At 43.1% G+C, this 27,643-nt stretch overlaps 1 protein-coding gene across 1 annotated transcript; it reads right to left on the bottom strand.

Moving 5' to 3' along the window:
* Positions 1-12,089: 12,089 nt before the first annotated feature.
* LOC122554845 (protein Mx1-like) lies at positions 12,090-26,304 on the bottom strand (the record flags this gene model as incomplete). The annotated part of the gene is made up of 5 exons (XM_043700191.1): positions 12,090-12,909; positions 16,157-16,419; positions 21,224-21,378; positions 22,258-22,395; positions 26,172-26,304. Coding segments are annotated over 4 exons (675 nt in total), but the record flags the coding sequence as incomplete, so codon positions are not given.
* Positions 26,305-27,643: the final 1,339 nt, after the last annotated feature.

Raw genomic sequence — 27,643 nt, 5'->3', positions numbered from 1 at the left:
TGGAGGGGCGGGGTTCAAGGGCGGAGGAGCGGGAAGTGGAGGAGATGCGGTGGAGAGCATCGTCAACCATGTCTGAGGGGAAATTGCGGTCTTTGAAGAAGGAGGCCATCTGGGTTGTTCGGTATTGGAATTGGTCCTCCTGGGAGCAGATGCAGCGGAGGCGAAGGAATTGGGAATATGGGGTGGCGTTTTTACAGGGAGCAGGGTGGGAGGAGGTGTAGTCTAGTTAGCTGTGGGAGTCGGTCGGTTTATAGTAAATGTCCGTGTTGAGTCAGTCGCCCGAGATAGAAATGGAGAGGTCTAGAAAGGGGAGGGAGGAGTCTGAGACGGTCCCATAAGCTTCCACAGCACTGACCTGGGAAGCATTATAGGGAGCATATGCATGGGATAAAGCAAATGAGAAAGAACATTCATCTTAATGAGAGATATTCGGCCCAGGCATGAAATCGGAAGTCCCTCCCATCTCTGGCGATCTCGCCTAACATTGTCGAGCAAGTGAGCAAAGTTAGTCCGAAATAACAGATCAAACTTGGTGGAAATAAAGATGCCTAGGTATTGGAACCCTGTCCGTGATCACTTAAAAGGGAACTTAGAGCCACCTTCAACTTCTTGCACATCCTTAAGGTTCCCCAAAGGCATAGCCTCTGATTTTGCAAAATTAATCTTATATCCTGAAATGCCCCCAAATACATTGTATCAAATGGGGTATGGAGGTCATCAGGTTCGATAAAAACAGAAGGACATCATCTGCATACAGTGTAATCTTGTGTGCCCTCGATCCCACTTCGGGAGCAGTTATGCGGACATTCTGATGGCTCTATCACCAACGTAAAGAATAACGGTGAGAGAGGGCAGTCTTGCCGACTATCCCTACTAATCCTAAAATTCCCAGACTTCACCCCTTTGGTGATGATTGTGGCCAGAGGGTGGCAATATAAAACCTCCACCCACCTAGCATAGACCCCACCCAACCAAGCTGTTCTAAGACATAAAAAAGATATGGCCATTCCACCCAGTCAAATGCTTTCTTTACATCTAAGGAAATCACCAACCCCATATTCAGCAACCTTCTAATATTATTAGAGGACCTATGGCCCCTTATAAAGCCTGTCTGGTCCTCTTTAACAATATAGGTCAACACCTTTTCCCACCTCTGCGCCAGGATCTTGGATAGAATCTTGAAATCTGAATTTAATACAGAGATGTCCCTTTATGAGGCACAATCCTCAGGAACCTTCCCTTTCTTAAGAGCTAAGGAAATATTAGCTTCTCTCAAAGATGGTGGTAGGCATTCATGCATATAGGAGTGATTGTACATCTCCAACATCGGCCCTGACAGAATCCCTATGAACTTCTTATAAAACTCACCCGGGAGACCATCAGGACCAGGCACTTTCCCACTCTGAAGTTGCTTTGTTTCCTCTTGTATTTCCTAAACTGTCAAGAGAGCATTAAGGAGAGAGGCCTGTTCCAAAGTTACCCCTGGGAGGTCCAGGTTCATAAAAAAGGCCTCCATTTTAGCCCTCCTGTCCTCACACCCTTCAGACTGATACAATTCAGAGTAAAAGCTCCGAAAAGCCTCATTCATCTTTTTAGCATCGTATGTAAGGACCCTGGCGCTGTCTCTTATTGCGGTAATGGATTGGGGAGCATGCTTTTTCCTCGTCAGGTATGCTAAATACTTCCCTGGCCTATCCCCATATTTAAACAGTTTTCGTCTAGCAACAGCAAGTTCTTTCTTTGCATTTTGTGTCAGTTTGAATTCAAGGCAGCCCAGAGGGCTGTGATCCGCTGTAGCTTAGTCACTGAAGGCCGCACAATATGTGCTGCCTCGGCGGCTTTCAATTGGGTCTCAAGTAGACGCTGCTGTTCCTCCTTCTGTCATTTCCGGCTCGCCGAATAGGAAATAGTTAATCCCCTAGCAAAGGCCTTAGTGGTCTCCCATAGCAGAGACAGACTACTAGCTGTGCCTGAGTTGATAGTCAAGAATTCCTGAAACTCCTTCAAAAAGTATTCCCCAAATTTGGAATCCTTAAGGAGAAAAGGGTCCAGATGCCAGTGCTGCAAACCTAGCCCCTCAGTCTTGGCCTTAACTTTCAAATATACCATTGTGTGATCAGAGATAGCTATATTCCCAATTTTACAACCCATAATCAAATCCAGAAGGGCTGAGAGAGCCAGAAAGAGATCAATCCTTGTGTGACATTTGTGTGGGTTTGAAAAAAAGGTGAAGTCCCTGCCAGTAGGGTGAAGACATCTCCAAATATCCACTAGCTCCAACTCCTCGCATAAGTCAGCCACCTGGTTGGCCTGGGAAGAAATAGTTGGGTGCCCATGAGGCATCCTGTTCACTGTTGGATCCAAAAGACAATTAAAATCCCCCTTTATAATAATGTGCCATGTTCTGAAAGCATTCAGCTTAGAGAAAGCACTAATCAAAACTTTGAGTGGATGCGCCAGAGGACAGTAGACATTTAAAATGCCATATTCCTCCCCATGTATCAGGGCTTTAAGTATCACAAACCACCCCTGCTCATCTTTCACCTGATCTAATAATGTGAATGGAAGATATTTCTGGAAAAGTACCGCCACTCCCCTACTTTTAGTAGTAAAGGATGAAAAGAATACCTAATCATAACCCCCCTGTTGTAATTTCAGGTGTTCTCCATCATCAAGATAGGTTTCCTGCAACAAAGCGATATCAACCTTTTTCCTCTTAAGGCTAGAAAGCACTTTTTTCCTTTTAACAGGTGAATGGCTTCCCTTGATGGTCCAGGTGCACCATTTAATAAGACACTTAGCCATAGTCCCTTTCAGAGACCCTTGAACCCCTGGGAGGGAGAACCCTGCTTACAAAGCGCCGAGCACAACTAAATAAAGACTTGTAGAGTCGAAGAATTATATATACAAAAACTACACTATCATAACTATAAACAACTATTACTACCAAAAAATCTACAAAGAAAACCAACTATAAAACCTTGAATGGAAGACTCTTGCCCCTGCCCATAGGGGGCACTCACCCTACCCATACCCTCCTTCACAGCTCCTTCAAACCCGGACTGTGCCCCAGCCTTAGGCCAGAAAAAAAACCAAGAAGATGATCCTTAAATCAATAGAAAAAAGACAAAGTCAGGATGAGCACTCCACCCATCCCTGGCTTCATGTCACCCCGACTTGTGACTAAAAGAGAAACAGAACAAACAAAAGAAAGGGAGACAACAAAGAACATCCACAAAGTTTCCCATCAGAAAATCCAGTTATTAAAAAAAAAGGAACAATTTATTCCAAGTTTTTTTGCCTCGTTTCCAAAAAAGAAATTATTAGGGAGAAAGAAAGGAATAAAAAAAAAGGAAGGGAAAACATGGGGAAAGAAGGAAAAGAGAACAAACATTAACCGTATTCTTCAGGCCAGTTTATCTATTTTAAAGTGTCTACAAAGCTTTTAGCTTTATTCGCTGAGTCAAATGTATAAACTGAGTCCTTGTGGTTGAAACGGAGCACTGCAGGGTATCTCATGGAGTACTGGATGCCCAGGTTCCTCAGCCTCTTTTTAACTTCATCAAAGGACTTCCTCTTTCGAATTAAAGCTGCCAAGAAATCCTGGAAAATCATGATTTTTGACCCCTTGTACAGCAGTGCTTGTGGATCATTTCCCAGTAATCTAGAGGCTTCTATGACTTTTCACTTGTCCTTATATGAGTGGAAGTGCACTAGGACCGAGGGGGGACACTGCACCGGCCCTGACCTGTGCACTGTAACCCGATAAGCCCTTTCAATCTGCAGCCTGCTGGACTCGATGTGAAGGCCCAAAAACTTTGGCAGCCAGCTTTCAAAGAAGCTGACTGGCTGCTCACTTTCCTCACCTTCGGGGAGCCCGACAATTTATCCTCTGACCTCGATTTTTGAGGTCGTCGATATGGTCTCGCAAGGCCCACACCTCTCGCTCCAGCACCTGGATCCGATTGGATGAGGACTCCATCGCAGCTTTCAAGGCCTTAGTTCGACCCTCCACCTCCTCCAGCTGCTCCCCGAGGCCCTGGATCTCCTACTTATGCTTCTGCGGCATGGACGTGATAAGTTGGACCTGGGCATGAATCACCGCATGGAACTCCCCAATTGCAGCCCTAACTTTCAAGGTAAGTCTCTCTATCGCCGGAGCCAATTCCTGTGAGCCTGTCAGGTCCCTGGGGGATTCTGGAGAGGCTGCTGCTGCTGGTGCAGTCTCCGGTATGCCTGGTGCTGCAGGAGAGTGTCCTCCCTGCTGCTGTTTGCTCACTCCTTTTCCCTTTGGTGCCCTTCCCACTCCCAAATATGAACACATATGTGTTCTGTAAGGTTTTAAACTAATAATTCCACCACATAAGTTGGCCAGAGATGGCAAAAAACACCAGTATGCTGTTAGGCAGAGCTGTCCACAGCAGTTCTACAGAATTGCCGCCATCTTGCCGAGTCCATCAGCTGCTGTTTTAGTGTGTTGGTGGGTTTGTGGGTGACCATGATGCCAAGGGGCCTCAGTAGTTTGGCAGTCATTTCCGAGATGTCTTTGATGTAGGGGAGAGTGGCTAAGGTTTCTGGATGCGTTTTGTCTGCTTGTTTGGGTTTGTTGCTGAGAAATCAGTGGACTGTGTTCATTGGGTACCCATTCTTTTTGAATGCACTGTACAGGTGATTTTCTTCTGCTCTGCATAGTTCCTTTGTATTGCAGTGTGTGGTGGCTCATTGGATTAATGTTCTGATGCAGCTTAATTTGTGGATGTTGGGATGATTGCTTCTGTAGTTCAATATTTGGTCTGTATGTATTGTTTTTCTGTAGACGCTTGTTTGAAGTTCACAGTAGAGCGAACAGCCTATGGGGAACTTCAAACCAGCCTCATCAATTTTAATGGTCCTCTTATTTTATGCCCAAAAGTTAATTCAAATGGACTGAATTTGGTCAATTCATTCGGTGCATCTCTGATCGCAAAAAGTACAAACGGAATTCCCTTATCCCAATCATCTGGATAATCCTCACCATAAGCCCTCAACATGGTCTTTAGTGTTTGATACCATCTCTCTAGTGCTCCCTGCAATTCTGGATGATACACAATAGATTTAAATTGCTTTATTCCCAAGTTATACATAACCTCCTTGAATAGTTTGGATATGAAGTTTGATCCTTGATCTGACTGGATGTCTACTGGTAGTCTGTATGTCGTAAAAAATATAAGTAATTCTTCTACAACCCTTTTAAACTGTGACGTTGCATAATGGGATTGCCTCTGGAAATCTAGTCTATACATCCATTATTGTTAATAAATACTTATTTCCACATTTTTGTTTGAGGTAAGGGACCTACATAATCAATCAAGATTCTTGTGAAAGGTTCCTCAAATGCTGGAATGGGTATTAAGGATGCAGGTTTTATTACTGTTTGTTGTTTTCTGATTAGCTGACATGTATGACATGTGTGGCAAAATTCAACTACATCCTTGTGTAGTCCAGCCTAGTAAAAAAATGTCTTTGTATTTTAGCCTGTGTTTTCCTCACCCCTAAATGACCTCCAATTGGTAGTTCATGCATCACTCACAGCACCTCCTTTCTATACCCCATTGGCAAAACAATTTGATGAATCTCTGTCCATTTCTCATCTGCTTGAATGCGTGATGGTCTCCATTTTTGCATCAAGACATCATTTGTTAAGTAATAACACACAAGAATGCATTCAATCTCCTCTGTATATGCCTTTTGATACAAATGTTTTAAATTCTCATCTTTCTGCTGTAATTCAATCAGCTTAGCAGAACTAAAGGTACCTGCTTCGTCCCATTTATCTGATCTAAAAAGGCCTCGGATAAGGCTATTTTAGCTTCCTTATCTGTGCCTTTTGATCTCTCTTGCTTCAGCCTGTGCGTCTGTAATCATGTGATCACACAATCTGGGAAAATTCCTGGATAAACATCCTTCACTTCTTCAGTTGCCTGCGTCTCCACTGGCTTTTCAACTAGAGTAGGCAGCACGCCTACTGGTGAATCAGCGATATCATTTGCAAGGACAAATTGTATTTCTGAAACTGAGAGTTTGTCCAGTACTCTTACCACAACTTCTCCACTCCTCTCTGGACTTTTTAGCCTCACTTTACATAATTGAGCACTTTTTGTCTCACCATGAATTCCTGTTACCAGGAATTCCTGTTTCTGGCAATAGTTTCTCAGGAGTACATATCTACTCATCCTTCAGCATTACAGACTGAGAGGATCCTGTGTCCCTTAATACTGTAACCTCTTTACCTGCTACTCCTGGCCTATGTGAATAAACTTTATCCTTGCATGTATGTTTTTTTAAGCAAGCCTGGCACTTCCTCCTTAACCAACTTCTGATCATCTGTACACTCTGAGGCAGCTGTCTATCTTCCCTTGTGCTTTTTGTTACTAGTTCAACAAAACTCCCAGGCTTGTTTGGTTTTCCTACATCTGGCTTTCTCCTAGCCCACCAACACTGTGATTTTGTGTGGCCCACTTTATCACAATGAAAACACCAGAGCTTTTTAACTTCTTTGTCCCCCTCAAGGGTTTCGTTTTACCCTGTGGTAAATTATCCTTCTGATCTTCACTGAGATCTACCTTTCCCTTTCTATGTGAGGATTTCTCTTTGCCTGAATTTCTATCCCTCATGGACTGAAATTGATTCTGGAAGCCAAACCGTGTTTTATGGACCAGCTCATAATCATCAGCCACTTCAGCTGCTAACCTTGCTGTTCTGACTCTCTGCTCTTCCACATGAGTTCACATTACTTCAGGCAGTAAAGTTTTGAATTCCTCGCTAAGGTTATCTTCTGCCTTAATCTCCAGCCTTTTATGCTGACTTTCCTTTTTAAGTGTTAGTTTTTGAAGTTCAAAAGCTCTCTCTTTTTCTCTCTGTTCTACTGCTCCCTCTTTGTCTTTCTCTTCTGCTGCTCTCTCTTTTTCCCTCTCTTCTGCTTTTCATCGTTACTCAAATTGTTTTATTTCTGCTGTCCTTGCCTTATCTCTCACCTCTAACTCAAGCTGCTTCATTTGCAATTGAATTTTTACCATCTCTATAGATTCTGATGGTTTCTCCAGCAAGTTTTATCTCTCCTTTCCTCGCAGAAAGAGGCAGCTCCAACCCCAGCTTGTCTGCTAATTCCTGCAGCTTGGTCTTATTCACCTTTTGCAAAACTTCCAAAGTCACTGCATCCACCTCCAGAAAACATTTGGTGACTGAAAGAGCCATAACTAACCCAAGCTTTGTCTACCAAACCAAACCAACACCTGAAATAAAGACACTAGCACCTACCACTCACTGTTTAAAATCCAGCAGAACCCCCGATCTGTTATGGAGTAGGCCAGACCACTCAAAACATTGCAGAGCAGGCAACCCAGACCAAAGTTTTGCAATTTGTTTCAGTAAGTGCACAGTGAGAAATACCCAGAGTAAGCTAGCTAGATTGACAACCAGGTTTTAAAACAGACAAAATATTTATTCATAAAATTACACAATGCAACACAAAGAATAGAGTAAAGATCTCCTACAGAAATCAGTCTATCCAATTATGCTGTTCCGAAATACACAACAATCCCAATAAGCAAAACCTCTTGAATAACAGCGTAAATGGAACAACTGGTTACAGGTTGAAGTTAGAAAAGCAGAAAGAGAGAGAGAGTGAGACAGAGAGCGAGAGCGAGAGCGAGAGAGAGCCTGTTTTCAGACAGCTCATTGTTGAACTCCCAACTGGTTCTGGACTAAACTGAACTGCCCAGCGAGAGAGTTGACCATTCCCCTTTCATTCTACAGGTTATTTCTAAAACATAATCACTTTGATCCGAAGTCTCATCGGTTTACATATAAGTAAAAAGACCTCTTAATACCAAAAATCTCTGTACCAAACCAGTCTAATTGGCACTGGAGTTGATTTATGACCCCTCTGAAAAAAGTCAAGGACAAAGAATCATTGAGAAATGGAACAGCTTTTAGAAAAAAGAACCAGCTTTGTGACACCCCCTCATGACATTAGAGCCCGTCTCGATACCAGAAACTTGCTTGTTTGTGCTACATTCTCCTGAGAATCCATCACAGCCTATATTTTTCAAAACAGCATACTTGTTTGAAATGAGGATAGCCACAGAAGACTCCTGCACTACCTGCCTACCTCTCTTACCTTTCCTGGAGTTAACCCATCTAAGCGACCATATCTGAGGCTTTTTTCCTTCTTGCAACTGCCTTCTATCGCACCCCCTTGCTCTTGTAAATTCCTCATTGCCTTTAACTGTCACTCCAACCGATCCATTTGATTTGATAGGATTCACAATGAATGGCATTTACTGCAGATATAATCCTCAGTAACATGTAAACTCTCTTGAAACTCCCACATCCGATTTTGCTTCTTCCAATCTACAGACCTAGAAAATAGCACCATTTTATTCCTCTACAAAACTCTGCTCAAGCCTAGCTTAATACTTATAGCTTATAATTTTAAGTTTAATCAAGAAACATATCTCAGTAAAACATATAATCAAGAAAGAACCTAGTCTATTCACTATTATAGATTTACAGCAAGGCTATACTTAAAACTATTATCTGTTTCTGTGCTGTGACCTCTCCCAAACAGGCTCTCTCTCTTTCTCTCTCACTCTCTCTTATCAAAACTATCTTGGATTGTTTCTTGGAGGAGCCCATTGCTGACCTTGGAATTGTCCTGTTCAAAGTTCCCATTATGTTTCACTGTGTATACAGGCTGTTTTGCTTATTTTTGTTGGCCATTTTGTGTCTTAAAGCTGGAATAGGCCACATCATTTTATTTAACCCTTGTCGGTCATTTTGTGTCTTTTAAACATGGTCTGTCCTTATCCCACTCCTCTTTATTTTTAAAATTATTTTTCTTTTTTCTCCGTGTTTAAAAATTTTTTCTCTGCACACCACTGCCTAAGCGCGGTAGTGTTTATTTGTCCCCAGCATCCATGTCATGTGTGTGTGCAGGTGTAGGACACAGTGAAGAACAATGAGTGCCTAAATCTTTATTTGTATTTCACCACCAGGAAGAAAGGAAACACCCGAGTGGCCAGTGACAAGCAGTGCCCTTCTCATCAAGGGGAAATGCTGTGTGATCAAACAGTGAAGGGCAGGGATTAAATCAAAATAGAGTTGGAGGGGGAAATAAAACACTCCACTCCCCCTGGTACCCACCTCTCCCTCAACAGCTCAAGGCTGTTGGTGGACACCGCACGCTTCTTCTCCAGAGACACCTGGGCTCTGACATAACCGCGGAAATGGGACAGGCAATCATCCCTAATGTCCCCCTCCACTGCCCGCTGCCTGGACCTGTTTATGGCCAGTTTGACCAGGCCCAGGAACAGACCCATAAGGAGATCCTCTGACCTAGCCTCCCTCCCCCCTCCACACTGGATGCCTAAAGATCAGGAGCGTGGGACTGAAGTGCAACCAGAAACAGAGAAGGAGGTTTTTAAGAAAATAAGAAAGGGAGTGCAAACGCCCACACCCAATATATACATGGTCTACGGACTCCACAGCACCACAGAGCAAACAGTTGGGCTGGGAGTCTGTGAATCACTGCAATCTGCAGTTGCAGGGGACCACTGCGTGCAGCATCCTCCACCCAAGATCCCAGCATGAAAGGGGGAGGACTCCCGTGTAGAGAGCCCTCCACTGGGGAACCACTCATCTCTATTTGTTTTCTTGTGGAGAGTCCTTCACACCGATTCAACTCCCTCAGATCCAGTTCTCAGAGTGAACAGAACCTCTGACACTCTCCTGTTTTTTTTTTCTTTTTCTTTGTTGTGTGTGTGTGCAGGTGTGAGACACAGTGAAAGACACAAGGTACATGAATTTTTATTCCGTTTCCACCACCAGAAAGAAAAGAAACACCCAAGTGGCCAGTGACAAGCAGTGCCCTTCACATCAAAGGGCAATGCTGTGTGATCAAACAGTAAAGGGGAGGGCAGGGGTTAAATCAAAATAGAGTTGGAGGGGGAAATAATGCACTCCACTCCCTGAGGTGCCCACCTCTCCCTGAACAACTCCAGGGTGTTGGTGGCCACCGCGTGCTCCTTCTCCAGAGACACCCGGGCTCTAACGTAACCGCGGAAGAGAGGCTGGCAGTCGGCCCTAACGACCCCCTCTACGGCCAGCTGCCTGGACCTGTTTATGGCCAGTTTGGCCAGGCCCAGGAGCAGACCCATGAGGAGACCTGCCCTCCCTCCTCCGTATCGAGTGCCCAAAGATCAGGAGCGTGGGACTGAAGTGCAACCAGAAATAGAGAAGGTGGTTTTTAAGAAAATAAGAAAGGGAAAATAAGAAAATAACAAATGTTCATACCCAATATATACATGGTCCACGGACTCCACAGCACCACAGAACAAACAGTTGGGCTGGGAGTCTGTGAACCACCGCAATCTGCGGTTGCAGGGGACCGCTGCGTGCAGCACCCAAGATCCCCGAGAGAAAGAGAGAGGACTCCCGCGTAGAGAGCCCTCCACTGGGGAACCACTCATCTTTTTTTTTCACTACTGCCTAACTGTGGTAGTGCTTATTTTTTCCCCAGCATCCATGTTGTGTGTGTGCAGATGTGAGACACAGTGAAAGACACAAGGTGCAACACTCATCTTGATATCTGTCAGCCAAGACTCCCTGATTGTACCAGATTACCAGCCCCAATCAGGAACTCATATTATATGAGGTCTACCTGACTGACCTCGTTACAATCACTACATACACATTTTTCTTCCTGTCTGTCTTTTTGAAAAATTACATACCCTTAAATATTTAATTCTTAGCTTATATCTGTTTGCAACCATATCTCTGTAATGGCTATAAGATCATACCCATTAACCTGTATGTGTATGGTTAATTCATTTGTTTCATTTTGAATAGTTTGCACATTCGATTAAAGAGTGGTATTCATTTTGCATTTGTGCTATTGTTTGGTGAATATGAAGAAAATTGCTGAGAGAAGATATTTGCAACATTTTCAAGTCAGAGATTAGCGTGAAAATAGGAGTGATATTTCACTGGAGTGGAGTGTTTGCAAAGGATGTCATTTTGGAAAAAGGGCTGGAATTTTTGTTTTGATTTTCATGAGAAAACCTATAGGTATTTACACATATGCATGCTTGTTTTTCTTTCTTTTGTACAAAAATTATGCTCTATTGTTAAACTTACATTCGGAGCCTTGAGTGTGTTCAGTGACAGCCCTGGTTATCAAATTGCAAAAACAAAACATACCATGCCAGGTTTCTCTCTGGGATCTGACTTGTCCAGTAGAACCATCACTGGGATCATAACAACAGCAACATGTGTTAGAATTCTTAAATACTCACCAGCATGTCACTAAGTTGAAGACAATTGCATTTTTGCATAAGATCAGACTATTTTAGTACTTAATGGGAATGTTAAAAATGATCTGTAATTGTAATTTGTGAGGCATTGAAGATTGCCCACATTTATGGTGTAACTCTTCCGAACTGGCAGCCCTTCTCTTGGTAAGCTGTTTTAGATGCATCAAGGTGACCTTCCAACGGCTTGCTGAGGATGTACAGGTGGTGAGTGTGCCATATTAGTCAGCTCTGTGGTCAAAAGAAGGGTTATTCTGGCAACAATTGCTGCTCCAGCTGCCCCTTTCTGACCAAAGGGGACTCTCTCGCCTGACCTGAGCAGGGCAAATATGTTTTCCTTCCCTCTCGGTCTCTTTGCTGCCTCAGAAGACTGAAGAGCCGCCCCTCTCTTTAACTGGCCTGCAGCATGGAGATTCCAGTCAGTGCCCAATTAAGCCATTGGTGACCAATGACGAGGAAGATTGCCGATTTGTTCCCATTGCTCGATCTTGGCTGCGAGAAAGAGGCTCTGCATTTCTGATGGTGTTCGTGGATATTTGGCATGATACATCTCAGTATGGCATTTGATGGGGTTTCTCACAATTTAATCAGACCTTTACTATCCCAGTGTAAGCTAAGCATGTAACCTAAACTGGGCTTTTGCCCGAAACGTCGATTTCGAAGCTCCTTGGATGCTGCCTGAACTGCTGTGCTCTTCCAGCACCACTAATCCAGAACCTAAACTCTGGTGTCGACTGCAGATCCTCTTCCTTTACTTATATAAAAGACTCGATACGTAAACATATGTTTTGATATTTTCTCCTTTCAGTGTACAATATTGACAAGCAAGTAGAACATTCTCTGCCAAGTTAGTATATTTTGATGTAAGCTCCCAAAGAAACAGGATGAAGACTTTAAGACTTTTTTTTTAACCCCCTTCAAAAGCTCCACAATGGCTCACATGCACAAGAAACTAAGATATTGACTGTGATACCATGAAAAGAAGAGTGAAATGGAAATGCAAAGTAAAATGTCTAATTACAACATAAAGTTAAGAAGGGTCATCAGGAAGAATTGGAATTCAAAAAGATAGCACCAACTCAGTTTGGACAGCATAAAGAGTTAAAAGTGTAATATATAGCAGACCAAAAAGGACATTGAGACACATATAAAGAAGGTTCATCAATTTGCTGCTGCTCCTAACAAAATCTTCTAATCCAGTTTGCTAATGCAATCGATTCCATACTCTACAATGAGTAGTGTGACTGCTCTTTGCATCAATAATTTCTGGCTCTCTGTCACATCATCAAGGTTAGAAAGTTCAAATTGGAATACTTCTTGATTTCCAATTAAATTCAATAAAACTTGGACAGATGATCATGAGCTTGTGTCAGCCGCTCCAGTTTATTTCTGAGGGTCTTCCGATTCTCAGCAATGCATCTCTCTTCATGGAGATACTCGTCAATGTGATCCTTCTCCCGTAAAAGCTGAAGCATCTCAATCTGCACTTGGAGGCAAACTCTTGCAGAATATAATAGCCTATTATCAGGGGAATCTGGTTGGCCAATCGATTGGTTGCAACCTGAGGAAAAAGAACAGTAATAAAACATGAACTGGCTCGCAAATTAATTTCAGTAAACTCTCTGGTTCATATAGAATGGGAAGTCTCAGTGTATGGTCCTTGCTCTATTCTGAGTTGACTGATTTCAGCAAAGGCAGAGTTTCTGGGTTGCTAGAATAGGAAGTGACTACCAGTGGGATTGGGAGGGCAAATACAGTAAGTTTCAACTTAACTTCTATGTATTAATCTACAAGTGCAGATACTAATGACTTGGTATTGTAATGTTAAGCTGTTACATCACTCACTACTACCTTCATGGATCAATAATGGAGATAGCGGGCGGAAGTCAGTGGGACATATGGAAGTGGATTGGAGGGCAAATGGTGCCAGAGGACTAGGAGGCAGGTGGTGGGAGAGGCCTGAGGCATAGTGCCTGCCACATTCCCAAATTTATGTTATTCTCTGCGGAAGATTAATGGCATGTTCCCATCCAGAATTCAATTGAAACCTTTCAATTAAGGGCCAGTTATTGTGCCTTCCCATCACCACTGCCATTCTAATAATGGGTGTGAGGTCACTACATTTAAGGAGACTATTCAATAATACCTGATGACCATCTTGTGAACTCAGGGAGGTTTCCTGTGACCCATGTATTCTATGGAATTTAGAGGCATGAGGCAGATTTAATTGAAACTTACAGAATACCGTGAGGGCCTGAATAGAGTGGTTATGGAGAAGGTACTCATCCTGGTAGGAGACACTAGGATTCAAGGGCACAGCCTCAGAGTAAAGGGTCAACATTTAGAACAGAGACAAAGAGGAATTTCTTCAGCCAGATGGTCCTACAGAGTTATTGAGTGTATTTAAGTCAGAGATAGATAGGTTCTTGAGCAGCTTGGGAATTAAGTCCGGAGAATGGGGTTGAGAAACATCAGCCATGATCAAACAGCAGAGCAGACTCGATAGGCCAAATGGCCTAGTTCTGAAATATTTTGTGGTCCTATGGAAGAAACCCGCCTTCCAACAAGGTCCTCCATTATGTAACTCTTGCCCTGCTGCCCTCTCTTACCATCACTTCCTTTCATCAAGGCCTGTCCGACTAGACCAGATGACCCTTACTCAATTTACCTAGTTCCCAGTGCGGGCATCCAGAATGCTGCTTCTGGTTAGGTGCAGTGCCAAATATAGCCAGCATTCCGAGTGGCGGTGCTGAGACTGAACAGTTGTCTCTGAGATTGCAACTCTTGGAGACAGGATCTGCAGCCTTGAGGAGATGGGAGACCCAACACAGTTCAGTAACTGCCTGATGGCCACTGAATAAGAATGGCAACCCCGATAATGGCCATGGCAGAGTGGACTGGGCATTCAGGCCCACCATAACTGTCAATAAGATTCAGCTCTATGTGAGAGTGTGAAGGTGAACGTGTGCGTGAGTGTGTGTGAGTGAGTGTGTCTATGTCTGTGTGTCAGCGTGCATATAGCATAAGGCAGGGTACTGGTGAACAATCCCTGTGGAACTCTACCCCATTAAATCAACATCTTGCAGGTTTGAGATAAGGGAACACCAATTTATATGAAAGGATAAACTGTTATTTTGTTTAAACCATCAACTTTTCCATGATAGAGTTACTGGAATTTTGAATGCCAGTCTGTTGAAATTCTAAACAAACAGCCATTGAAAGACAACTAAGCCAATTTTGAAGTGCACTTGAAACTTAATGCTCATCTTTTTCAACTTTATGCTCATCTTTTTCACCAGGAAGATTCTATGTTCTCATAAATTTTAAACCAACAGGAGCACAGCAGAAACTTCCTTGTGCTTTTTTTGGCTCTGCTACTATGACCCTTGAGCAAAGTCGGAAATCCCATCCCTAAACAACATTCACACGATCCCAGTGGTAGGGAGTATGCATCTTTTCCTTCACCCACATATTTGGAACATATTGAACTTAACATACAACCTTAGGTTTAGTGGATTCTCAACCAGACTTAGTCATTGTGTTAAGTTTTTTTAAAATTTCCTGTCATCGATTCCCAAGTCTTCTATACATCATCTAAATTACTTTCCCACTCACTGTAGCCTCACTATGACTCATTCACTCATCCATTATTTTTGCCCATCACACTACAGATCTCACAGTTGTGGGACTTGCTACTTTCTATTTCCCCTTTTTCCAGTCACTGAAAAATGTTTCATTCCATGAAATCTATTATTAGTTAGTCAGTTCTTATTGACCTGCCTCATGTTTTCTATTATTGAACCATTCTTTGAGATGTCCTGCACTCATATATCTACAGGAAATTATCTGAGTTTCTCATTAGTACTACTGTTACCAAGTGATATCGTGCTAGGATTATTTTTATTCACTCCTGGGGTGTGGGCATCATTGGCTGGACCAGCTTTTATTTCCTGTCCAAAGTTGCCCTTGAGAAGCTGGTGAAGATCTGCCTTCTTGCACCGCTGCAGTCCATGTGCTACAGGTAGACCCACAATGCCATTAGGGAGAGTTTCAGTATTTTGACCCAGCGACAGTGAAGGAACGGCAGCATATTTCCAAGTCAGAATAGTGAGTGGCTTACTACTAATAAGGGAAAATTGCATGTGGTGGTTTCCCTTGTGTCTGCTGCTTTTGTCTTTCTAGAAGAAAGTGATTGTGGGTTTGGAAAGTTCTGCCTAAGGAGCTTTGGTGAATTTCTGTAGTGCATCTTGTAAGATGTTATACACTGCTGCTATTGAGCATCAATGGTGGAGGGAGTGGATCTTTGTGAATGTAGTACCAATCACATTGTGGGACTGGTTTGTCCTGGATGGTGTCAAACATGTTGAGTGTTGTTGGAGCTGCATTCACCTAGGAAAGTGAGGACTCTTGACAGGAGCAAGTTACTTGCTGCAGGATTCCTAACCTCTGACCTGCGGTTGTAACCACTATATTTACATGACTAGTCTAGCCCAGCACCTGGTCAATAGTAACTTCCAAGATGTTGATAGTGGGGCATTCAGTGATGGTATCGCAATTGAATATCAAAGGCCGTCAAGAATTATTTTTTTAAGATGTTTTACTGTAATATCTTTCTGAATAATTGGCTACTCTTTATATTGCTGCATATAGGATTTTTAATAGCAAAAAATAGTTCTACATAATCAACATTTCCAGTTATTGCATGTCATGTCACTTACATTGGGGATGTCACTTGGAACTAAATAACCATAAAACAGCAGGTAGGCTGTTTTAACTACCTACAGTCTAGAATATCCATTCCAACTCACCTTGTAGTATGTCTTCAGATGCAATGCCATTTCTTCGATGGAGGCATCATTGTTGGGCAAAACTGAAAATCCAAATGAATAGAATCTTCAAAGTAATCTTTGGCTAATGCAGTTACCAATTCTTTGGTTTCAGACTTTTTTTTGATCAGTTTCTCACGGTAGATGCTGTCTTGCACATACATCACATTTTCAATCTTGAATTGAATTTGCAGCTGCATTTTTGCCTGGTTTTCTTGTTGTTTCTTTAGGTCTTCAGTTCTTATCTGGTAACAACAAGACGTCACTCTTGTATTATTGCATCATTTTCAGGAAGGCATTGTACCTTTAATGAAGCAAGCTGACAGATGGAGTCATGCAGCACGGAAACCTACCCTTTGGCCTAACCTGTCCATGTTGACCAGGTTTCTCAAACTAAACTAGTCCTACTTGCCTGCATCTGGACCATATCCCTCTAAACCTTTCCTATTTATGTACCTGTCCAAATGTTATTTAAATGTTGCCACTGAACTTGCATCAACCACTTCCTCTGGCAGTTAATTCCACATATACACACCACCTTCTGAGTGAAAAAGTTGCCCCTCAGGTCCCTTTTAAATATTTCCCTTCTCACCTTAATCCATGTCCCTCATGATCTCGATAAGGTCACCCATCAACTTCTATACTCCAGGGAAAAAGTCCCAGTCTACCTAGCCTCTCCTTATAACTAAAACCCTCCATTCTCAGTAACATGCTTGTAAATCTTTTGTGCACCCTTTCCAATGTAATGATACATTGGTGCTCTATTCGAGCTCTTATTAGAGCCCTTATGATGCTCTAATTTAAGAGATTTCAATCTTACTTCCTGCACGGTCCATTGGTTAGCAGATAGCCAATCTGCTTTCTGTATTCAGTGAGCTCTGTCTATAATAGTTTCTAATTAAGCATCTAACACAGACTGAGGACTCCTGTGACTCAATGGTACTGTTCCTACCTCTGAGCCAGAAGCTCTGGTTTAAAGTCCCATCTGCATCATGAAGTGGTTGATTGTAAATATTTATACCTCAGACTGTTTATGTCAGTCTGGGATGTTCTACTATTAAACACAGATAGTTGTTAATAAACTTCCAGACACCTGTCTCAACGAGAACTCAAGTTTCTGTGGCAAACATATCAAAAACCACATGACATCAAGCACCAATTTCTCAGTCCAGATTTGATATACCCAGTCATCTCCATTTTGTCTAAGTAATTAGATAAGGCAATGTATCTGATAACAGCATGGTTCTATGGATGAAAGGGTTATTATACAAGACCAGGATGCATAGACCTTGATTTTATCCTGTTAAGTGCAGAAAATGAAGCAGCAACTCTTGATGTTTACAATGACTGGACTGGGAGAAGGCAGAAGGTGAAGGCTTCAGCTTATGTCCCTCTAAAGGGATTAAAGACAATGGGGACAAAATGAGAACAGGGTACAGAGTTAGATGATCAGCTATGATAATATTGAATGGCAAGGCAGGCTCAAGGAGTCAAATTGCCTATTCCTATTTTCTTTGTTTCTCTGCTTCAAGCAGCTCAACACCATCCATAACAAAGCAGCCTACAAGACTGGCACTCCATCCATCACCTTCAACATTCCTTCCCTTCACCATCAATGCACAGAATGTATCACCCTCATGAGGCACTGCAGTAACTCACTGAGGCTCCTTCAATAGTTCGACCCAATCCCACAGCCTCTGTCACTTAACAGAATGAGGGCAGCAGATACGTGGGAGCACGACCCCTGCAGATTCTCTTTCCTCATTGTGAGACTTGGAAACAATGTCCTGATTTGGAACTAAAATCCTGGAAAATCCTCCCGAGCAGCACCGTAGGCGCACCTACACTAAATAGACTGCAGCAGTTCAAGAAGGCATCTCACCACTTTATTCTGTGGTTCACTAGAACCATAAATAAAGCACAAGGTGTCGAACTTGAACAGGGAATACTTCACTCTGTGTCCTCTCAGCACCACAGTCGATCCTAGACTGCCCCACTAGCTCCCCCTCCAGGCCACCTAATTCACTGTCTTAAAAGAGACAGCACAAACCCAGCTGCATATATAACACCTTCTGCCTTTATTTGAACACTCCCCTTAACACTATGTATAAACATTCAACAATTACAACTATTATATAAGCATTGTAGCTAATATATGTACATTATCAGGAATATTTACAAAGAAAATCAAAATTGGCCCTTCTGTAGTTTGTATTGACATGGTCAGTCTCTCAGGGGATGGTGATTCCTTGAAGACTGTCTCCCTGTCTCAGGAACCTTTTCTAGCGTAGTCACCTGGGCTTCTGGAAGCTCCTATGGTTCCACAGATACGTTCCTCTCTTATTGGCTGGTGTTGACCTGTGACGCTGGGTGGTCGTTGTCCTCCTTGGGTATAGAGAATCATGGCTTGGTCGACACCCCGGGTCCCATTTGGTCTGGCTCGGTGCTCTGAGGGACTTCCTGCCTCTATTGGTGACGCGTGGTGACCAGTTGTTCGGAGTGTCTCCTCCAGGTCAGATCATCACTGGTCTGTACTGTATGTAACAATGATTCTGTTTGAACCACCACTGCCATTGGGATCCATTTCAGCACAGCCATATAATTCCAGCCCTACATGGTTTCTTTTGGAATACCCTCAAGATTGAGGCTCCCCTTGCTTCTTGCCATTTGACCTTCTTGTAGGGAAATGGTGTGTGGAGTCTGCGCAGATAGGGAAAGCCCTAAATGAGTTTTTTACTTCAGTTTTCACTAAGGAAAGGGACCTTGCTGTGAATGAGAATTTTGAGGAACTGGGAAACAGGCTTGGACAGATCAAGATTGATGACGTTGATGTGCTGGAAATTTTGGCAAAAGATTGATATTAAGATTGATACGTCCCCAGGGGCAGGCCAGATTTATCGGGAAGTGGTTGCTCTGGGAAGTGAGAAAGGAGGTTACTAAGCCGTTGACGAAGATTTCTGCTTCCTTACTCTCCACGGGAGTCATACCGGAGGATTGGAGGAAGGTGAATGTTGTTCCTCTTTTCAAGAAGGGGAATAGGGAAATCCCTGACAATTACTGACCAGTCAGTCTTACCTCTGCGATCAGCAAGGTTTTGGAAAGAATTCTGAGGGATAGGATTTATCACTATTGGGAAAAGCATAGCATGATTAAAGGCAGTCAGCATGGCTTAGTAAGGGACAGATCATAACTCACAAATCTTATTGAGTTCTTTGAGGATGTGACGAGACAGGTTAACAAAGGTAGAGCAGTGGATGTGGTGTATATGGACTTCAGCAAGGCATTTGATAAGGTTCCCCATGGTAGGCTCATTCATAAAGTCAGGAAGTATGGGATACAGGGAGATTTAGCTATCTGGATTCAGAATTGGTTGACTGACAGAAAGCAGAGAGTGGTTGTCGATGGAAAGTATTCTGCCTGAAGGTCAGTGGTGAGTGGTGTCCCACAGGGCTTTGTTCTTGGGCCTCTTCTCTTTGTAGTTTTTATAAATGACTTGGATGAGGAGGTTGAGGGGTGGGTTAGTAAATTTGCCAATGACACAAAGATTGGAGGTGCTGTTGACAGTATGAAGGGCTATTGCAGGCTGCAGTGCAACAAAGACAGGATGCAGAGCTGGGCTGAGAAATGGCAGATGGTGTTCAACCTGAATAAATGCGAAGTGATGCATTTTGGAAGGTCGAGCTTGAATGCTGAATATAGGATTAAAGACAGGATTCTTGGCAGTGTGGAGGAATAGAGGGATCTTGGTGTTCAAGTACATAGATCCCTCAAAGTTACCACCCAAGTGGTTATTAAGAAAACATATGGTGTTTTGGCTTTCATTAATGGGAAATCGGGTTTAAGAGCCATGAGGTTTTCCTGCAGCTCTACAAGACACTGGTGAGACCACACTTGGAATATTGCGTCCAGTTCTGGTCGGCCTATTATAGGAAAGATACGGAGGCTTTGGAGAGGTGCAAAGAAGGTTTACCAGGATGCAGCCTGGACAGGAGGGCTTGTCTTACGAAGAGAGATTGACTAAGCCTGGATTTTTCTCTCTGGAGAGAAGGAGGAAGAGAGGTGACCTGATTGATAATGAGAGGAATGGATAGAGTCAATAGCCAGAGACATTTCCCCAGAGCAGATTGACTGGCATGAGGGGTCATAGTTTTAAGATATTAGGAAGAAGGCATAGAGGAGACATCAGAGGTTGGTTCTTTACGCAGAATGGAATGCTTTGCCAGCGGTGGTGGCGGAAGCAGAGTCATTAGGGACATTTAAGCAACAGCTGAATATGCACATGGACAGCAGTAAATTGAGGGGTGCGCAGGTTAAATTATTTTATTTTGGATTAGGAATAATCTTCGGCATAATATCGTGGGCCGAAGGGCCTGTTCTGTGATGTATTTACTATGTTCTATGTTCTAGCACAGAAACATTATGGTGCCTCTTTGCTTGCCTGGTTGCATTGAGAATCCCAATGTCACTCACAGTGCTGGAAGGCTGACTGGACAGACTAAGGGGACCTCCAACTCCTAAAGGCAGACAGTCGTTTCTCAATGGAGGAGAAAGTGAGGACTGCAGATGCTGGAGATCAGAGCTGAAAATGTGTTGCTGGAAAAGCGCAGCAGGTCAGGCAGCATCCAAGGAACAGGAGAATCGACGTTTCGGGCATAAGCCCATCGTTTCTCAATGGCAAGCTGCACAGAATGGAAGGAGGTCGTCGCTAACTGCCAATGGTGCAACTGGAGATAAAGGAGCACAGAGTAGACACAGGGCGCCATTTCACCTGGACGCCTAAGTCTTAGAGGTTGGCGGGAGGAGAGTTTATTGCTGAATGTGACCTGGTGTGAATTAAGATAACAGCAGCAGAATGTTGAACGAGCTCAGGTTTCTATGGATCGGAATATGAGATGCTAGTCAGAGCTTGTATGAAATGATCTTTGCTGTATTTAAGACACACCAGACAATGAAAATCTAATTCTTAAAGAGATCTTCAATCTGCTGAGAACAAGAACATGTTGAATATTAAAATGGATGCTTCATATTTCCACAAGTCTGGCTCTGTACCTGATCACCAATATCTGCTGGTTGGTTCCCGATGGCTACTCTGGCAATTCCTGGTAGATCTATCAGCGTCAGGTCAGGAACGTTGCTAGATTCAATTTGCAGACTGATTAATTCTTGACTGATTCCCAATCCTTCACCTGCCATGATGTTCTGAGCTGGAGAGATGTGAAAACAGAGTCAGAGAATTGTAAACATTTACCACATCAGGAGGTCATCTTCCCACATAAGGTTTGGGTCCTGACAAAGGAACATAGAAATGTTTGCAAACCTCTTTTTCCTTTGGGAGGGTGAATGAATAAGAACGGTGGACTATTTTGATTGCCATCAAGTCAAGTTAATCCAGATGGTGTCATTAATCCAGATGATGTTATGACACATTTGTACATTAAACAATCCTAGTTTGCACTAAGGAGGACACCACCCTACCCCTTCCTCTCTCTCCCCGCCCCCTCAGTACATTGCCAAATAAAGACCGAAGTGCAAATTCCAACCTTGAGTGTACATTGTACATGCCCGCTGTTTGTTCAGCACCAAAGTATTTTTAGTTGTTTAATTATCCATCAGCATTAATGATTGGATATAGCTGGACTGCTCAGCTCACATCTTACCCACTGCTCGTGGATCAAAGGGCTTTGTTTATCGTTCATTCAGCTCTGTCTATTGCATGCTCCTTCCAGTGTTTAGCATGAATGTAATCTTGTGTTGTCACTTCACCAGGCTGACATCTCATGTATAGGTTTGCCTGATACTGCACAGTTCATTGAACCAGGTTTGGCTTAATAGTAATGGCAGAAAGGGGGACATGTTTGGCCATGAGGTTACAGTTTCTGGTTGAATACAATTCTGTCACCAGTGAACTCTAAATCTCTGCATTGATGTTTCCTAATCTGCTAAGCCTTTTCAGCATCTTCTGTTGTTGATCTTTTTGTCCTGATAACAAAAGACTTCGTCGCTTTAACCTCTAAAACATTATTGTTATTTTTATATAAAACATGAAGCGTGAAAGCCAGCAATGAATTTGAGTTTTACGGTACCTGCCTGGATTTCTTTCTCTACTTCTGATGGATCTGTCAGGTCCACTTGAAAATATTCATTCGTCAGTTTGCCCTTCCACACATTGTCCTCTTTGGCTTTCTTCAGCTTCAATTCAAGAGGACACCGGGTAACAATACCTGGTGTGAAATAATGGAAAGGACCACATCATTTCAAGTGAATTACAGTCACATGAAACTGCCAGGTAGATGCAAAGTACAGACCACATTTAAATGAGCCAAGAAAAATTGGTTGGCTCTCAGTACGCTGGCACCCATGAACTATTAACTGCAGGCCATCCACAACTTCAAAGGGTACAGGTGTGGAGTCACATTGACCTTGTGATCTAAGTCACAAAATTATGCAGAAAGAACAAATGAAGTCTCACTGGTTCCTTAGAATTCCAGAGGAAGGATCAAAAGGACTTAGTGGAGAAACCTTTGTGGCAGCCAATGTGGCTCAGTGGTTAGCATTGCTACCTTATATGCCTTGGGGCCCAACTTTGAACCCAGCCTTGGGTGACTGACTGTGTGGAGTTTGCAAGTTCTCCCCTTGAGTGCGTGGTGTGCAGGTTAGTTGGATTAGCTTTGGTAAATCTGGGGCCTGGGTGAAATGCTCTTTGGAGGGTCAGTACAGACTGGATGGGCCAATTGGCCTCTTTCCTTACTGTAGAGATTCCCTGACTGGGGGTGATTTAACAGTTTCCTCTGGTGAATGAGTTGGAAACATATCACTAACTGGGCAGCACGGTGGCTCAGTGTTTAGCACTGCTGCCTCACAACACCAGGGACCCAAGTTTGATTCCAGTCTGAGGTGAGTGTCTGTGAGGAGTTTACACATTCTCCCCATGTCTGTGTGGGTTTCCTCTCACAGTCCAAAGATGTGCAGGTTAGGTGAACTGGCCAAGCTAAATTGCCCAGAGTGTTCAGGGATGTGTAGGTTAGGTGCATTAGTCAGAGGAAAAGTAGAGCAATAGAGATGGGTCTGGATGGGATATTTTCAGAGGGCCAGTGTAGACTTGTTGGGCCAAATGGCCTGCTCCCATACTGTAGGGATTCCATGAACATTAAAATGAGAGCTTGGTTGTTCAGGAATGTTTTAGGAAGTACTCAGTGACTCAAAAGTTGAGTGCAAAGTTGCCAAGATTGGTCAACCTATGTTTGACAATGTCATAGAGAGAATGGAACCAAGGTGGGAAGGGACATTTGTGATGCAATTCAGTCACAACCTAACAGAACAATCAAAAGGGCTCAAGAGACAAAATGGCCAACTGCTATTCTGAAAGAATATTTCTCAGGAATTCTGGTACAGCAGCTAAAGGCTGATAATAAAATTGAAAGAAAGAATTGAATTGTTATAGCAACTTGTCACACCTCTGATTCTACATCTAACAAGCCTGTATGTATAAGACATTGGCATGACATGTGACATTCCTATATAAAAGGTACCTGCCTCACCTTCAGTCAGTCTATCTTGGGAGATTGTGTGTGATGAACAGTAACAACAATAAGCATAGACCCAGCCTAATCTGTGTAAGTCTGCAATGTCACAGTCTTAATGTTGAAAATAATGTTTTATGACTCAACAGAACATAACTACCTGCAGTATGTGATGTGGACTAACAGATATTAAACCACAGCCTACTTGGTGGCAGCAGGAAGGCATTGAAGGTTGGTCTTGACAGCTGGAAGTGTGCACAAAAGGCTGAAATGGTGAATGCACTGAGCCAGTTGTGAAAAATTATTTTTCTAACAATGATCCTTCAGTCTACCTCAGTTTAAAGCAGATGTTTCAACTACACCAATCTAAAAGCTGCAAAGCTGTCCTGGAAAAGTGACTAATACCTCTCTCTCTCATACAGAAAAACACAAGAAGCTGTTACTGATCCAATTTTTAAAAATGCTATTTATAAAGTGAAGAGCAGCCCCAAACTAAGAAAAATTCTCCTCCGGCAAATAACAAGAAAAAAAAAGCGCTGAACGAAAAGTAGCTTTCCACATTGAAAACCTTTAATAATGTTCAACCCCGGTTAATTTCACTGCCTTTGGAATAAAGCGAGGAAACCAAGGAATAATGTGCTTTCCTCATGTATGGTCATTGCACACATCCTGAGTGGATTCAGCAACAGCAGATATTATGATCACTGTTGCCTCGATACAAAACTGGCATAGAGAACTTGAGGAGACTGAAAGTCACCAGCAAGCTCAGGATCAGGAGCAACCTCAGGAGGACGCCGAACAGCCTCCACATAAAGAGATCTGATCAGGATGCAGAGGAAGTTCAGGAGGCGCAGAGTGCTTCACCCTTAATGCAAGTCCCTCCAAATGAGGAAGGCACAATGCCTCCACAGAGTAAGGATGCCCTGGGACACCATCACGGAACTGTGACATCTGTGGGAGCAGAATATTCCATCTGAAGGGGTTTGGGGTGGGGGTGGGGGCATCCTAGCCTGGTGGCTGTCAAAGTGAAAGCTGCTCTGAACATTATCATAATCAACAGGGACTCTCTGCAGAATCTCTCGATCCCTGACCCAGATTCACTGATGCAACTTGTGACCACGTCAATGCTGCGGCTCGGGTAATGGACTTCACCAATGGGGGCAGGATGCTATAGACTGTACATATGTCATGCTGAGAGTGTTATACTGTAACAGGGTGGAACTCGTTAAGGGATAAACTTTGTTGATGTCCAAGTCAACTGTATTATCACTACCACGTCTTAGAGGTTTGTGCCAAGTCTTGTGGAAACTGCCATGATTCTTGATACCTATTGAGATTTTAGTTTGTTTCAAGGGCTGGATGCATTGCAAGAGTGGCTGCCAGGAGACAGAGGTCACTTTCTCCAACCAAGGCTGTTGACTCTGTTACTCAAGCCCTTGACTGAGGATGAGTACAGATACAGTGCAGCTCATTCTTCCCCCAGGGTTATTCCTGAGCAGAAGCTAAACTTCCTCAAGTTGGTGTTCCAATGCTTGGATTCCAAGCTGAGCTTCTAACAATACATCCAAGCCATCACCAAGAGCATCTGCATTGACCTGCCTCAATGGTTCACACTACTGCCTGACAGTGTTATGGACCCAGGTTCAATTCCACACTCAGCCGACTATTTATGAGGAGTTTGGACACTCTCCCGTTGTCTGTGTGAATTTCGACCAGGTGCTCTGGTTTTCTCCCACAATCCAAAGATGTGCAGCTTAGGGGGGATTGGCCATGGGTAATGCAGCGTTACAGGGATAGGGCAGGGGGATGGTTCTGGGTGGGATACCCTTCGGAGGGTCAGTGTGGACTCAATTTAGGGATTCTTCTGTATGCTTCTGCACTGCAAGGATTTTATGACCTCTGTGTCAATGTTCAACTCTGTTTCTGCTGCTAACTCCCTTATCTATGTCTTTTTCACTTTGAGATTTGTCTAGTCCAAAGCACTCTGACTACCTACCTTCCACTTATTCAACCTCTCCCGGCTCACACTGAATCCTGTTCACCCTTCACCCCTATCGTTACTGGCCCACACTGGCTTCCCATGAAAATATGCCCCAACTTGAAAATGTTTATCTTCATTTTCAAATCTCTCTGGAGCCTTGCCCTCTGTCTCTGCAACCTCCTTCAGCCTTATAGAATTGGGGATAACCACATTCCCCTAATTGTGGCTGTTTGAATATCCCTGATTCTAATTGTTTAATACTGGGGCTGTACCTTCAGCTGCTGAGGCCTTAAATCTAGAAACCCTTCCTTAAACCTCTCCTTCACCTCACTTTCAATCTTCCCTTCCTCAAAATCCTCCTCAAATCCTCACTCCTAAGTTCATGTATTACTGCTCTCTTATGCTGCTCAGTCTCAAATTATTTTAAATAACATTCCTTGAGATATTTAGTACATTACAGGCACTAGATTGATGTTGTTCATCGCTGTTATCTTACCACTCCCTCTGGGTAGTGACACCCTGGACAGTGCCTCCAATACTGAGCTCTTCCCAGAGCTCTGGTCTCCAATCACAGCGATGGCTGGAAGAGCCAGATCCTTATCCACACCAATCTTCTCAGCGAGTCGATAAGATCAATGCAAGGACGTATCTTCTCCTCATAGCTGTTATAGAACATCGTATCCATCGTCTGCAAATAAGCACAAGGAATAAACCCCTTTAGTAAAGTCCAAAATGATAGAAATATTTCTAAGTGGAACTAAATATTTTGACCATTGCTATGCAAGTCCTCTATTTCTTATCTGATGTTTGGTGGGTAACAGCAGAGTGTGCTTAATAAAAACTAAAAGAACTGTGGATGCTGTGTTATGGACCAGGACAGACTCCCTTCAACCGTTTCAAGGAAGTAGCCCAGACCCAAAATTTGCTAGTTGTTTAAGCAGATATAACATGGATATTCCAGGAGCGATGCAGCTGGTCAAATCACAGTTTTAAACAAAACAGAATTTATTTACAAGGTTACCGAATGAAACACAAAAGAACAGAATATAGAATAACAACCTATCTGTAAACCCAACAGATTATCCCAGCTTAAGGCTGCTGTTCCAACAATCCCCATAAACAACCCTTGGCAAAATAGGAAAAATCAAACGCAAGTTCTGACAGGAGAGATGTCAGAGAGAGGGAGGATCAGCATGGACCTGCTTCTTTCACGTTGCTGTTTCTTAGACCAGAAGCCTCAAAACTGACTGTCTGCTTTCAGTGTACAGCCAGACTGGGAAAAAACCATATCAAACCAAATAATAGCTGAGTTGTGAGAACTGGCCACTCCCATTTCATTGTAGAAGTTGTTTTTAACTTGAAAGCCTTTTTCCTGAGGCAGTATCTGTGAGCTATCATCAAAGTGGCCTGAAAACTCTTCAAACCCAGACACCCTGGAACCAGTGTCTTCACAACTGCTCTGGGAAAAAAAAAGCTAAGGACAACATAACCTTGTTAAAGGCGCATCATCATCATCACAGCTTTAAATCAGGAACAAAAACAGAGGCTGCTAGAAAAGCTCAGCAGGTATGGCAGCATCTGTGAAGAGAAATAAAAGTTAACATTTGGGGTCAGGTGACCCTTCCTCAAGCAGAGGATGCTAGTCAAGGGAGTCATGTCATGGTCAGGCAATGTGTTAACTAATGAGAGTAAAGCAATGGGGACTGTATGTAATGCTGAAAAGATTACATTGGGCACTGTATGTATTTTCTGTGTGAATAAGCTATGAGTGATTCATAGGCTTTCATTTTGTTGCATAATCTTTCAAAATTAATTCATGAATTTCTTTGGTTGCATTTGTGTCACTACAATCCATGAATACTCAATACTCTAACCTTACAAATTTCACCAGTGGTATTTTGACACTGTTACAGGGCAGAGAGCTTTGTTGCTAGTCAGTTGGTGATTTTATTTCCGTGGATAGTAAAA

This window comes from Chiloscyllium plagiosum, chromosome 12 (genome assembly GCF_004010195.1).
Source record: "Chiloscyllium plagiosum isolate BGI_BamShark_2017 chromosome 12, ASM401019v2, whole genome shotgun sequence".
Classification (NCBI taxonomy): domain Eukaryota; kingdom Metazoa; phylum Chordata; class Chondrichthyes; order Orectolobiformes; family Hemiscylliidae; genus Chiloscyllium; species Chiloscyllium plagiosum.
The sequence above is the reverse complement of the archived record's forward strand: the minus strand, read 5'-3'. Positions and strand labels throughout refer to the sequence as shown.